Source organism: Miniopterus natalensis, chromosome 8, assembly GCF_054644295.1.
Source record: "Miniopterus natalensis isolate mMinNat1 chromosome 8, mMinNat1.hap1, whole genome shotgun sequence".
Lineage (NCBI taxonomy): Eukaryota > Metazoa > Chordata > Mammalia > Chiroptera > Miniopteridae > Miniopterus > Miniopterus natalensis.
This window is the reverse complement of record NC_142088.1, coordinates 42,703,542-42,717,201: the sequence shown is the minus strand read 5'-3', so window position 1 is coordinate 42,717,201 and position 13,660 is coordinate 42,703,542. Positions and strand designations below refer to the sequence as shown.

The 13,660-nt window shown below is 39.9% G+C and overlaps 1 protein-coding gene across 4 annotated transcripts in view; it reads left to right on the top strand.

The window, feature by feature from the left end:
* The first annotated feature begins 508 nt into the window (after positions 1-508).
* Positions 509-13,660, top strand: part of UBR3 (ubiquitin protein ligase E3 component n-recognin 3) — a 140,849-nt gene continuing 127,697 nt past the window's right edge. For all 4 annotated transcript variants that reach the window (XM_087819792.1, XM_087819791.1, XM_087819790.1 and 1 more), the window contains exon 1: positions 509-1,081. In XM_087819792.1, the coding sequence (XP_087675918.1) occupies positions 531-1,081 (551 nt within the window). In that variant the 5' untranslated portion in view covers positions 509-530. The remainder of the gene's footprint in view (positions 1,082-13,660) is intronic.

The following is a 13,660-nucleotide window of genomic DNA, read 5'->3' as shown; positions in this document are numbered from 1 at the left end:
TGTTTCAACCAAAGATTTTGAACAGGAGAATGATTGATCAGGTAATAGTGTGAGGGTAAGAATTGATTCGGCGGGGGTGGGGGGATTAGGAGGTTACTTCAACAATAATAGTAATTATGGATTTGATAAGTGGGAATTTATATCTCAAAAGGAAATGCAGATGCTAAAAATGTATCTGAAAGATGCTGTGTATAATTCCTATAGTCCAGGTAAGTTAAAAAAACGTTGTCCACATTATAGATTTCTGACATTAAAGAATTTTCATATTAAATATTTCAGCAGCTCTTAACACTGAGCCAAGAGGTGGTGGGAAGTGACAGAGCAGGGGCCCAGGCGAGACGAGACCAGCGCACCCCTGCCAGCTCCGCAGCCCAAGGGGGCGTGTGTAGGAGCAGCGACGCGGGCGAAGGTGCGCGGCCGCTCTTGGGTATCGCGAGAGTTGGGCGGGCGGAGCGATCGCAGCAGTCAATTCCCCCACCCTCCCCCGAGGAGCCGCCAGCCCTGGGCTCTCCAAATTCTGAGCTCTCATCATGGCGGCGGCGGCGGCCCCGGCGGCCGTCGGGGGGCCGCAGCCCCCCCAACCTGAACTGCCGGCTCCCGGGTTGGCCCTGGACAAGGCGGCCACCGCCGCGCACCTGAAGGCGGCCCTTAGCCGTCCCGACAACCGGGCAGGTGCTGAGGAGCTGCAGGCGCTGCTGGAGCGGGTGCTGAGCGCCGAGCGGCCGCTGGCCGCGGCTGCGGACAGTGAGGAGGCGGCGGCGGCCGGCGGCGGCGGCGGCGGCCCGGGGGCGGCCGAGGAGGAGGCCCTGGAGTGGTGTAAGTGCCTTCTGGCGGGCGGCGGCGGCTACGAGGAGTTCTGCGCGGCGGTGCGGGCCTACGACCCTGCGGCGCTCTGCGGCCTGGTCTGGACAGCCAACTTCGTGGCCTACCGCTGCCGGACGTGCGGCATCTCCCCGTGCATGTCGCTGTGCGCTGAGTGCTTTCACCAGGGTGATCACACCGGACACGACTTCAACATGTTCCGCAGCCAGGCCGGGGGCGCCTGTGACTGCGGGGACAGCAACGTGATGCGGGAGAGTGGGTGAGTGGAGCCCTCCCCCGGGCGGGGGGCGCAACGGGGAGGTCCAGGCCTGGGTTTGGGGAGACCGGGAATGGGGACCTGGGAGGCGATCCTGAGCTGTCAAGGGAAGGGAGTGGGGGAGGGTGCAGCCACATGGGGATGGAGGTGTCTGAGCTGTCAGCGGTGGAAAGGGGGTGAGGTGGAGGGGAGAGCGGAGAGCATGGCTAAGGAACGGGGCTGTGAATTTTCGGGGAAGCCAGGGGGAGTGAGAGAGAAGAGCTAGTGCGTGCGGTAGGAGGAGGAAAAGGGTACTTGAGGAATCCGGTGTCGAACTGTCAATTGTGTACTTGTTGGGAAAGGCTGTATAAAGCTGCTTGGTTCTTGGGAAGAAACGATGATGTGATTTGGATTGGCGGGGAGGTGTATTTGGACCGAATTGGGTCGCAGGATGAGGAGAGGCGGGGAGGATGGTCTTGCAGTTGCAGGGGAGGACAGCTTGGGGAAAAGGACTTCTGAACTGTCAGTGTGTGTCTGTGTGCGAAGGAGCTCTTGTGCTTCTGGGGGTTGAGGGAGGAGGGAATGGGAGGGGCCTGCATGAAAAGTGACTGTTGAGCTGTCAGTGGAGTATTTGGTGCGCTGGAATGACATCTAGAATTGGGCTACTGAGCAGTTGGTTACAGAATACCCTCCATACCAGAAGAACAAACTAAACACTGAGCGAATGTTAGGAATCAAATGTTAGCTCTTCTCCAGTTAAAAGGGCACTTTATTCACTGTCTCATACGTGCCATCTTTCTAAAAGGAGACACAACAAATGCTTTTTCAATAGGAGCGATGTACCAGGGTGTTAGGACCTAGGACAGAAGACATTTCAGGGATTGCAGTGAGTTAAAGAGTTAGTACATATAGCGTCTTGGCTTGGGACACGATGTCCATGTCTAGGGAAGTCCCGGAAAAAAACAACAACTTTGTGACTGAGAGGAGACTTTAGCTGGGCAGTAGTTGAAAGAATGTTAGCAAATCCAGTTTTTCAAGTTTTTCAAATTTTAGGATTTATAGAATATAATCCCTTTTGAAATTGTCACTATTTTCTTCTTTGGAGTACTTGTAGGTTACTGTTACTCCAGAATGTTTGTAACTACTAGGTGAAAGCAAGGTTCCTGGGATATTAAACATGGATAAGACATTAACCTACCCCTTAAGCCACTTACAATAGTGTAGAAAATGATAAATTCCTTAAATAGTTCAGGAGTTAGAGGAAGCTTCTGTGCAGAGGGAGTAAGAAAAAGGCTTTAGAAAGGAGTATTTTGAATCCTGGGCGGTGTGGTTCCGTGGTTAGAGCGCCTTCCCATGCACCGAAGGGTTCAATTCCTGGTCAGGGCACATACCCGTGTTTTGGTCCTATCCCCACTTTCCTGAGGCAACCAATCCATGTTTCGCTTTCCCTGTTCCTTCCTCTCTCTCTAGAATCAATGAAAAGCATATCCTTGTGTGAGGCTTAAAAAAAAAAGGTATTTTGAGATACTACTACTAGTGTTTCTAATAATAACAGTAATAATTGCAGCTAACATTCAAGAACATAAAGTGTAAGACACTTAAAATATATATGTATATTTTAAATATATCTTTATTGATTTTCAGAGAGAGGAAAGGAGAGGGAGAGAGAGATAGAAACATCAATGATGAGAGAGTCATTAATTGAGCCCACAACCCGGGCATGTGCCCTGACCAGGAATCGAACCCTGATCGCCTGGATCCTAGGTCGATGCTCAACCGCTGAGCCACACCAGGCCGGGCTTAAAATATTTTTTAAAATTAATATTTGAATAAATAGTCATATAGCTAAAAAAGCAAAAAAATAAAAAATAAAAACATACACAGCTTGAAGTTTTCCTCCCATCTTGTCTCCCATCTGTCCAGTTTCTTCCCACCATTGTTAGTTTCTCTTAGTGCAAAAAACCAACAAGGATGAATATGTGTTTTGATTTTTCAGTCTTTTTTATGCAAAACATAACATACCGTATGCACTGTTCTACACATCTTGCATTTTTCACTTATGAAAAGACTTAAGAGGTCTTTCCATGTCAGTAAATCAGTGTACTCTATTTAAAAAACCAAAAATGCTGCATAGTGTTCCATGTCATGAAGTTGCCATACTTCATTTAATCATCACTTTTAAAGGATATTTGGTTTTCAGTATGAGATAAAAAACCTGTTATACCTGTCTTTTCAGAACTGTGCAAGAATATCAATGGAATAAATTCTCAAAAGTGGGATTTCCAAATTGCCCTCCATAAGGCTTAGTACTAAGCAGAGAATGAGACTCCCTGTTTCTAACAGCCTTATCAAGAGTGTTATTAAAACTTTGGACTTTTATCCATCTATTTGGTAAACAGTGGTCAAATATTAACTGCTTTACATGATTTAAGTCATTTACTCTTCAACAACTCTGAGATTATTACTGTTATTATCCCCATTGTACAGAAGAGGAAATTGGGGCACAGAGTTTTAAAAAACTTGCTCAGGATTACACAGGTACTAAGTTAAGCATGCTTGCTCTGGAGCCTGACCACTCAGCATTTTCTCTCTACTGCCCCTACAAATAACATTCTTATTCCTACTTCCATTTAATACTGTTTTTTGTTTTTTTTTTTTAAATATGCCATTCTTGTGTGAGCCTTTTTTTTTTTCTTTTTAAACTTACGTGTTTTTTTTTTAAAATAATATTTTTTTAAATATTATGTTTTCAAACATAGAGGCAGGAGTTGAAACAGTTCTTTACTGATATTTAGTCATTTTTGCTTCTTAGATTAGTTTAGCATTTAGGGGATCCTCAAAGGACATGAAACAAGGGAATAAAATTGATTCTTCCCTGAATTTTGGAACACAGTGGTAATTATCAGGTTGATTTGGATGAAAGCAAATCTGATCTCTAATTGTGATGCTCAGTGCAGGAGCGGAACTATGTCAGTGAGTTTCTTTGAAGGTACTCATACAGGTTTAAAGCATCTGGGCTGTAGATAGTCCACATACTAATCTTAACAGCATTTACTTTTACTGACATCTCATAGATACTTATTTTTACCCAGTCTGGCAACCCTCTATGAGTTAATATATAGAATTTAAAGATTTATTACGGTCTATCTGAAATGCAGAACTATTGCCTGTATGTGCCAGCAGTTTCCATGTTTAATTTCATAAAGGGCAAGAGTCAACAATAAAGAGTATTGTGGCTATATGATTATTCTGAAATTTCTACAACTTGTTGGGTTAGGTAGAATAATTCTTCTGGGCTACACACCTAATCTACTTCCTTGGAAGACACAGGTGATGTTAGCCTGCACTGCAGGTTAAAAGGCTGCCTCTGAAACCTTTTAGAACTGGAAACCATCAACAAATTATATAATTTTCTTGGTGGGCAAAGCTGGATTACCCTGGCATGGACAGAATATATTTAACTTTTCTCAGTTTTTGATGTTTCTTAAAAATGTTTTTAGGTTGCTAAAGATTGGAAATGTGTTGATTTGGGGGTTGTTTGTTATTCTAACTGCCCTAGAAGTTTGTAAATCCCATTGTTCAGTAAATTTTAAGGAAGGATTCCACCTTTCTCTATATCTGTGTTCTTAGTAAAAGAGAAGAAATCCTGCTATGCTTTAATCCATTTTCCAAGTGTCTGACTTTTGTGGGTATGATTGGAGATGGGGAAGAATCTTGGATCCATCACAACCTGGATTACTACTTAATTTTCAAATTTGTAATTATAGCATTATGGGGGGAGGATTTAGTTATTTTTGATTAGTAGTATTGATATAATAAATGTGGTGATATTAACAGGTATACAAAGCAAAGGAAGAAAACAGCTGAGAATTCATTTGTGGGATGAAATCACAAAGGCTATGGAAACTATATATTAATAACTGTATGTATAACATCATAGTTTTGCCACTAATGAATAAATGCAGTCATTGTCACAAATGGTTTATAGATGGATAAGCTAAAAAAAAAAAGTAATGAAAAATGTAAAATAATGTCTGATTGGTTTGGGGTTCTAACGGTAACTAGAAATTGGAATTTTAAACATTTAGTTCTTAAGTTTTGATGCAGAGCATGACCATTTTCATGGTCTATCCTGTATGATAGATATTTTTGCCTCCTTGCTGGTTCTTCCTTACAGATTCTAAGCTCCTTAAAAAATAGGAACCTCCTCTTCCTAATAATCAGAGGCCAGCACAGTCTCTTGCACTTAGTTGGTGCTTAGTAAATGTGGGATAAAATAGTAGCTTGTTACACCTGAAAATGTGCCCTAAGATTACAGTGCTTCAGGCATTGATTATTAAATCCATGGCATCTTTTTTCAAAGTACTTCAGGTATAATTTCTTTTTTTCTGAATTTCAAAAGTAACATATATTGGTTATAACATAAAAATAAGTGGATAAACTAGAAAGTAAAGGTTCGTTTTTACTTCACTGTCCTCCTCAGTGAGAGATGTCCCTTATTTTCTTTTGAACTTAATTATACATGTAAAAGATGTTAGTTATAATTTGCTCAGCATTTGTAGGTGTTTTGTTGTGGGAAGTTTTTAGGTTATTTTGTCTGTAGCAATGCCAGAAAGGGAAGCAGTGAATGTCTGGTTGAATAGTGTTGTATCGTCTGTACCTTGCATTTTCTCCGATATTTATTGGCTGCTGTGTCTTTTTTTTTTTTTTAAATATATCTTTATTGATTTCAGAGAGAGGAAAGGAGAGGGAGAGAGAGAGATAGAAACATTGATGATGAGAGAGTCATTGAACAAGCCCATAACCGGGGCATGTGCCCTGACCGGGAATTGAACCCCGATCTCCTGGATCCTAGGTCGACGCTCAACCACTGAGCCACGCCCAGCCGGGCAGCTGCTGTGTCTTATTAGTACATACACATAGAACTGTTTTATTTTCTTTTTTAAAGTTAAATAGTATTCCATAGTATTTTCATAGTTTTGTGTTTTCCTGTAATTTATGAATTTAGTTCCCTACTGATAGACATTTCATTTGTTTTCAGTCTTGGGCTGTTATCTTGGGCTATTGTAAACACTGCTGCAGACAGTATGCTTGTATATACTTCTTTGTGTATATGCGTGAGTGTATGTGTGAGGATAAATTCCCAGAAGTTATATTTTGGTCAAAGGAAATTTGCATTTTAAACTTTGATAGTGTCCCTCAAAGAAATTAATTTATACTCCCACCAACACTGGAAACCACCAACAAATTATATATACAAAAGAGCATGTTTTCCCATATCCTAGTATTTCTGGCATTTGTTGATCCGATAAGTGACAAGTGATATCTTTTTTCATCTGTTACCCTTCTTCCCACTGTCCTTCCTCTTAAACTGGAGTATTTTGAAGCAAATCTCAGGTATCTTATAATTTAATTTATAAATATTTGAATACGTATCTTAGTAAAGAGATGTGAACTCTTAAAAATAAAACATAATCCAAATATCCATTGATATATCAATGGATAAACAAATTGTGGTCTATATATAAGATGGAATATTATTCAGCCTTTAAAAGGAATGAAATTCAGTCCAGATTCAGGACTTCCGGTCAGCATGACCACATCAGAATTACAGCTAAATTGCAGACTAGCCATCATTGAGAACCACCTGAAGACCATCTGAACAGAAGTCTTATAACTAAGGATATGAAGAAGCCATGTTGAGACTGGGAGGAGGGGTGGAATGAAGAAGGGGCAAGTCCTACACCCATAGTGTGGTGGTTAAGAAACAGGAGGGATATCTGGCTGTGGAGGTCCCCACTGAGGAGCAAGTGGTCTCAGTCCCATACTGGGCTTCCCAGCCCAGTGAACCTGTGTCAGGAAGAGGAGTCCCCATAATTTCTGGCTGTGAAAGCCAGTTGGGACTGTGGCTCAGTGACTTGAAGGGCTACTGGAGTCCCAGGTGTTCCTCTTAAAGGGCTGGTGCACGAACTTCCTCATTCATGGACTCACTTGCTCTGAGCTCCAGGGCTGGAGTGGCAGCTCGGAAAGCTTTAGAAACATACAGGAAAGAACTGAATTGACTAGCTTCAGTGTAAGTGCTAGAGGGGCAGAGATTAGTGTAGGCCACTCCAGGGACAGAGGGCTGGTATTATTACATTTTTGAGCTCACTTGCCACCCAGCTGGCAGGTGCAGGTGGGCACCAAATCTGAGTGTCCACAAACCTTGCTAATATTGTTTGCCTGCACTGGTGATTTCTTGAGACTCTGCACCACCCAACTCTAGCACATGGACCAGACCTCTTTTAGCTGCTTTTTCACACAAATGTCCTGTCTTGGCTCACACTGTGGACTTTCATAAAATCTCTCAAAGGTCCACAAACCCCAAACAAGCAGCATATAGCCTTGGAGTGCCCTGTACCTCTTGCTAAGTGGCCCCAAGCCTGGCATTAATGGCAGCCAACCTTGGTTCTCAACTTAGCCTCTCCCAGGTGCCTCCAATCCCAGTACAGGTGGCAACCATCTGCAGATCACTTTGTAACTCCTATTAGGTAGCTCTGGACCAGGCACAGGCAATGATTGAATTTGGCTGGCACTAGACTCCCCTCTTCTCCCCATCCCCCAAGAGTCCCCAGAACCAACACACCTGGTAGTCAGCTTCAGGCCACACCATAGCACCACCAAATCAGCTCTACAAGTGACACATCCAAAGAGCAGACTTGACAGGCACCAGAGCCCAGCTAAAGAAAATCCCACTCCATGAGATCAGCCCCTGCACAACAGCTGGTTCTCTGTGTTATGGCCAGTCCTCACAGTCAGTCAGCCTGAGGGTCAATCCCTCCCACTGATGTGCCAACAGCAATCAAGGGACAACAACAACAGGAGGGCACACACAACCCACACAAGGGATACCTCTGGAGCACTTGGGTCAGCCAGTCAGGGAAGTTGAGCCACTGGGCCCCACAGGATACCTACTACATAGGGCCACTCTGCCAAGACTGGGAGACAGCAGATCTACCTAATCCATAGAAACAAACACAAGGATTTAGCCAAAGTGAGGAGACAAAGATACATGGCCCAGATGAAAGAACAGGACAAAACTTCAGAAAAGGAACTAAATGAAATGGATAAAGCAGTCTACCAGATGCAGAGTTCAAAACACTGGTTGTAAGGATGCTCAGTGAACTTAAGAGAAATTAGATAAATTCAGTGAGAACTTTAACAAGGAGATGGGAAACATAAAAATTGAGGTAGAGCCCTGGATGGGTGGCTTGGTTGGAGCATTATTCCGTACATCAAAAGGTTGCAGGTTTGATTCCTGGTCAGGGCACATACCTAGGTTGTGAGTTTGACCCCCAGTCAAGGCGCATGGGAGGCAACTGATCGATGTTCCTGTCTCTGTCTACCTCTCTTTAAAAAATCAATAAAAACATATTCTCGGGTGAGGTTAAAAAAAATTTTGAGATAGAAAACATAAAAAACTAGTCAGTAATGAAGACTACAATAACTGAAATGAAGAATACATTAGAGGGGATCAGTAGTAGAGTATCGAATCAGTGATTTGAAAAAGAAGATAGTACAAAACACCCAATTAGAACAGCAAAAATAAAAAAGAACTTAAAAAATGAGGATAGTTTAAGGGACATCTGGGACAATATCAAGCATACTAGCAATCACATCATAGGGGTGCCCAGAGGGAGGGGAGAGAGAGCAAATGATTGAAAATCTATTTGAAGAAATAATGACAGAAAACTTCCCTAACCAGGCGAGGGAAATAGTTGTACAAGTCCCAAACAGGTTGAACCCAAAGAGACCACCGACACCGAGAGACATCATAATTAAAACGCAAAAGGTTAAAGACAAAAAATATTAAAAGCAGCAAGAAAAAAGTAGATACCTCCAAGGGAGCTCCCATAAGACTGTCATCTAATTTCTTAACAGAAACTTTGCAGGCCAGAGGGATGGGCATGAAATATTCTAAGCGATGAAAATCAAGGACCTGCACCCAAAATTACTGTACCCAGAGGCTATCATTTAGAATTGAAGAGAGAAAAAGAACTAGTGAGACAAGAGAAAGCTAAATGACATCATCATCATCAAACCAGTATTATAAGAAATGTTAAAGGAACTACTTTAAGAAGCAGAAGAAAAAAAAAAGAAAATAAATGTGAATACTAAAATGACAATAACTACATACCTGTCAATAATTACTTTAAATGTAAATGGATTAAGTGCTTCAATCAGAAGACATGGGGTGGCTGAATGGATAAGAAAACAAGACCCATACAGTTCTGCCTACAAGAGATCCACTTCAGATTGAAAGATACACACAGACTGAAAGTAAAGGGATGGAAAAACATATTCCATGAAAATGGAAACAAAAATAAAGCTTGAAAAGCAATACTTATATCAGACAAAACAGACTTTAAAAACAAAGGCTATAATGAGACAGTGAAGGACATTTTCTATGATAAAGGGAACAATCCCACAAGAGGATATAAATCTTGTAAGCATTTATGCACCCCGCATAGGAGCACTTAAATATGTAAAGCAAATATTGATGGACATAAAGGGAGAGATGGGACAGTAATACAGTCATAGTAATGGACTTGAACACCTCACTGACATCAGTGGATAGGTCATTCAGACAAAATCAACAACAAAACTGTCCTTAAGTGATACATGAGACAGGATGGACTTAATTGATATTTTTAGAACAGTTCACCCCAAAGCAGCAGAGTATACATTCTTTGATGTGCACATAGAACATTTTCAAGGATAGATCACAAGTTAAGCCACAAAAAGTCTCAAATTTAAGAAGATAGAAATCATATCAAGGATCTTCTCCAGTCACAACAGTTGAAACTAGAAATCATTTAGAAGAAGAAAACTGAAAAACACACAAATACATGGAGGCTAAATAGCATGCTACTAAACAATGAATGGGTTAACAATAAGATCAAGGAAGAAATGAAAAAATACCTTGAGACATGAAAACGAAAACACAACAGCTCAAAACCCAAAGCAGTTCTAAGAGGGAAATTTATAGCAATACAGGCCTACCTCAAGAAATAAGAATATCTCAGATAAACAATCTATACTTATATCTAAAGGAACTAGATAAAGAAGAACAAACAAAGCCCAAAGTGAATGGAAGAAAGGAAATAATAAAGATCAGAGTGGAAAAAAATGAAATACAGTCTAGAAGAACAATACAAAAGATCAACAAAACCAAGATCGGGTACTTTGAAAAGATAAACAAAATTGATAAACCTTTAACTAGACTCATCAAGAAAAATAGAAAGAGGATCCAAATAAATAAAATTAGAAACGAAAGAGAAGTGACAACTTACACCACAGAAAGACAAAGGATTATAAGAAAATAGATGAACAATTATATGCCAACAAATTGTGATAACCTGGAAGAAATGGATCAATTCCTAGAAACATATAATCTTCCAAGAGTGAATCAAGAAGAAACAGGAAATATGAACAGACGGACCAATAAATTCTAATGAAATAAAAAAAAAACTCCCAACAAACAAAATCCTGGACCAGATAGCTTCACAGGTGAATTTTACCAAACATTCAAAGAACTAATACCTATCCTTCTCAAAATGTTCCAAAAAATTGAAGAGGCAGGACGGCTCCCAAGCTCATTTTACAAGGCTGCCACTATGCTGATTCCAGAACCACACAGAGACATTTCAGAAAAAGAGAAATGTAGGCCAATATGTCTGATAACCATAGGTGCAGAAGTCCTCAACAAAATATTTGCAAACCGAATTCAGCAACACATCAAAAATATTATACACCATGATCAAGTGGGTTTTATTATTGGGATGCAAGGTTGATTCAATATTCACAAATCAATGTGATATACCACATAAACAAAATGTAAGATAAAAATCATATGATCATATCAATAGATGCAGAAAAAGCATTTGACAAAATCCAGCATCTGTTTATGATAAAACCTCTTAGCAAAGTAGGAATAGAGGGAACATTCCTCAACATAGTAAGGAACATATATGACATACCAACATCTAACATCATACTTAATCGTGAAACACTAAAATCTTTTCCTCTAAGATCAGGAACAAGGCAAGGATGTCCACTTTCAATACTTTTATTCAAGATGGTATTTGAAGTCCTAGCCAGAGTAATGAGACAATAAAAAGAAATAAAAGGCATCCAGATTATAAAGGAAGAAGTATAATTGTCTTTATTTGGAGATGACCTGATACTATATAGAGAGAAGCCTAAAGATTCCACCAAAAAACTACTGGAACTGATGAATAAATTCAGTGAAGTAGCAGGATACAAAATAAATGTCCAGAATTTATTGTATTTTTATACACCAATAATGAACTATCAGAAAGAGAAACTAAGAAAATAATCTCTTTTACAATTGCATGAAAAACATACATGGAGCCCTGGCCGGTGTGGCTCAGTTGGTTGGAGCATTGTCCTGTGCAACGAAAGGTGGCGGGTTTGATTCCAGGTCAGAGCACATGCCCAGGTTGTGGGTTCAATTCCTGGTTGGGCGCATGTGGGGGGGCAGTTGATCGATGTTTCTCACATTGGTGCTTCTCTTTCTCTCTCTCTCTCTCTCTTTCCCCTACCCTTCTCTAAAATATCAATAAATACGTTGGAATAAATTTAACCAATGAGGTAATATACCTATACTCAGAAAGTTATAAGACATTGAAGAAAGACATCTGTAATACTGTCAACAATTAAAAAGAAATAAAATGAAGTCATCTTTTCACAGTGGAGTCAGCTCTATCCCACACTGTGTATGTATTTACATGGATTACTTGTGAACTTTTCTTCCCTATGAATCTAGAGTTTTCTCTACAGCAATATGTCTAACTCTCAGTTCATGAATTCAAAGGTGTATAGCACTCCTTATGATTCAAGAGTTTGGAGGAAAAAGATGAGTTAAATTTTTTTGTTCTCCTGCTTTCATTGTACTTTTTTCATTGTGAATTTACTAGACATCGTGTAGACAGATTCTACTTAGTGTAGAAGATTCTGCTTCAGCTAGTAGTGTAATTTTTGTCATCTTTATTATAATGAGGTTTAGCTGCAATAGAGCAATTTGGAAGCCTTGTTAGATTATAATTATTTTTTCTAATCACTTTTTTGTTATGTTATACTCTTTTTTTTTTTTTTTATAATACTCTTTTAAACCATTTTTTAAACTATGGAACATTTTCAATATACAGAAAAGTACAGAAATAATATGACACATATTTTTGTACTCAACACTGAGATTAATGTTAACCTTTATCATATGTGCGTTAGAGCCTTTTTTTTTTTTTTAATATATCTTTAATGATTTCAGAGAGAGGAAGGCAGAGGGGGAGAGAGAGATAGAAACATCAATGATGAGAGAGTCATTGATAGGCTGCAGCCCGCAACCCCGGGCATGTGCCCTGACTGGAAATTGAACTGTGATCTCCTGGATCCTAGGTCCACGCTCAACTGCTGAGCCACACCCAGCTGGGCGTTAGAGCCTTTTTTGGTTAAAAAACTAAAGGTCATCATCTCCCTTGCTTTCTCTTTCCCTCCACAGAGCTTACCATTATCATGAAATTCCTGTGTCATATCTGGGCATGTTTTTGTACTTTTACTATATTTAAACTATACACACACACATATGTAGTTTTAGTGTTAAATTTTTATATAAATCATTTTATATTGTATGAATTATTTTGCAATTTTCCCTTTTTATTTACCATTTTGCTAATATAGGCTAGTTCATTCATTTCTAACTACTATTAACATTCTGCAGTATGATTAAACTGTTGTTTGCATATCTATTTTTTTGCTGAGGGACAGTTATATGCTTTATATTTTTCATTGTTTCCAAAAGGGCTGCAGTGAACATCTTTGCATGTGTGTGTTTGTATAGATATATTAGAATTTCTTTAGTATAGATTGCTAGGAAAGGAGTTATTGGTTCATAGAGTGTTTATTCTTTAGCATTACTAGATAAGAGTTGCCTTTCAATGTTTTATCTAGTTTACTCCCAATTATACTTCCATTAGGAATTTGAGTTCTGTTTTTCTACTTATTAAAACTTGGTGAGCCCGGCTGGGCATGGCTCAGTGGTTGAGCGTCGACCTAGGATCCAGGCGATCGGGGTTCAATTCCTGGTCAGGGCACATGCCCGGGTTGCGGGCACAATACCCAGTTGGGGGCGTGCAGGAGGCAGTGGATCAATGACTCTCTCATCATTGATGTTTCTACCTCTTTCTCTCCCTCTCCTTTTCTCTCTCTGAAATCAATAAAGATATATTTTTAAAAAATCCCACAAAAACAACAAAAAAAACCTTGGTGAGATATATATAAATTCTTGCCAATCTCTTGGATATAAACATTTTACTTTTAAAATTTGCATTTCTTGACTTCAGGTAAAGTTGAACATCTTTTCATGTTTTTAGGACATTTGGTTTCTTCCTTTGTGAACTGCTGGTTCTTATTCTTTGCCTGTTTTCTATTGGGTTTTTGTTTTATATTGTTGAATTTTAAGAATATGATATATATTCCAGATACTGATCCTTGGTTATATGGATTCCTAATTTCATCTTTTAGTCTGTGGCTTGTCTTTTTCAC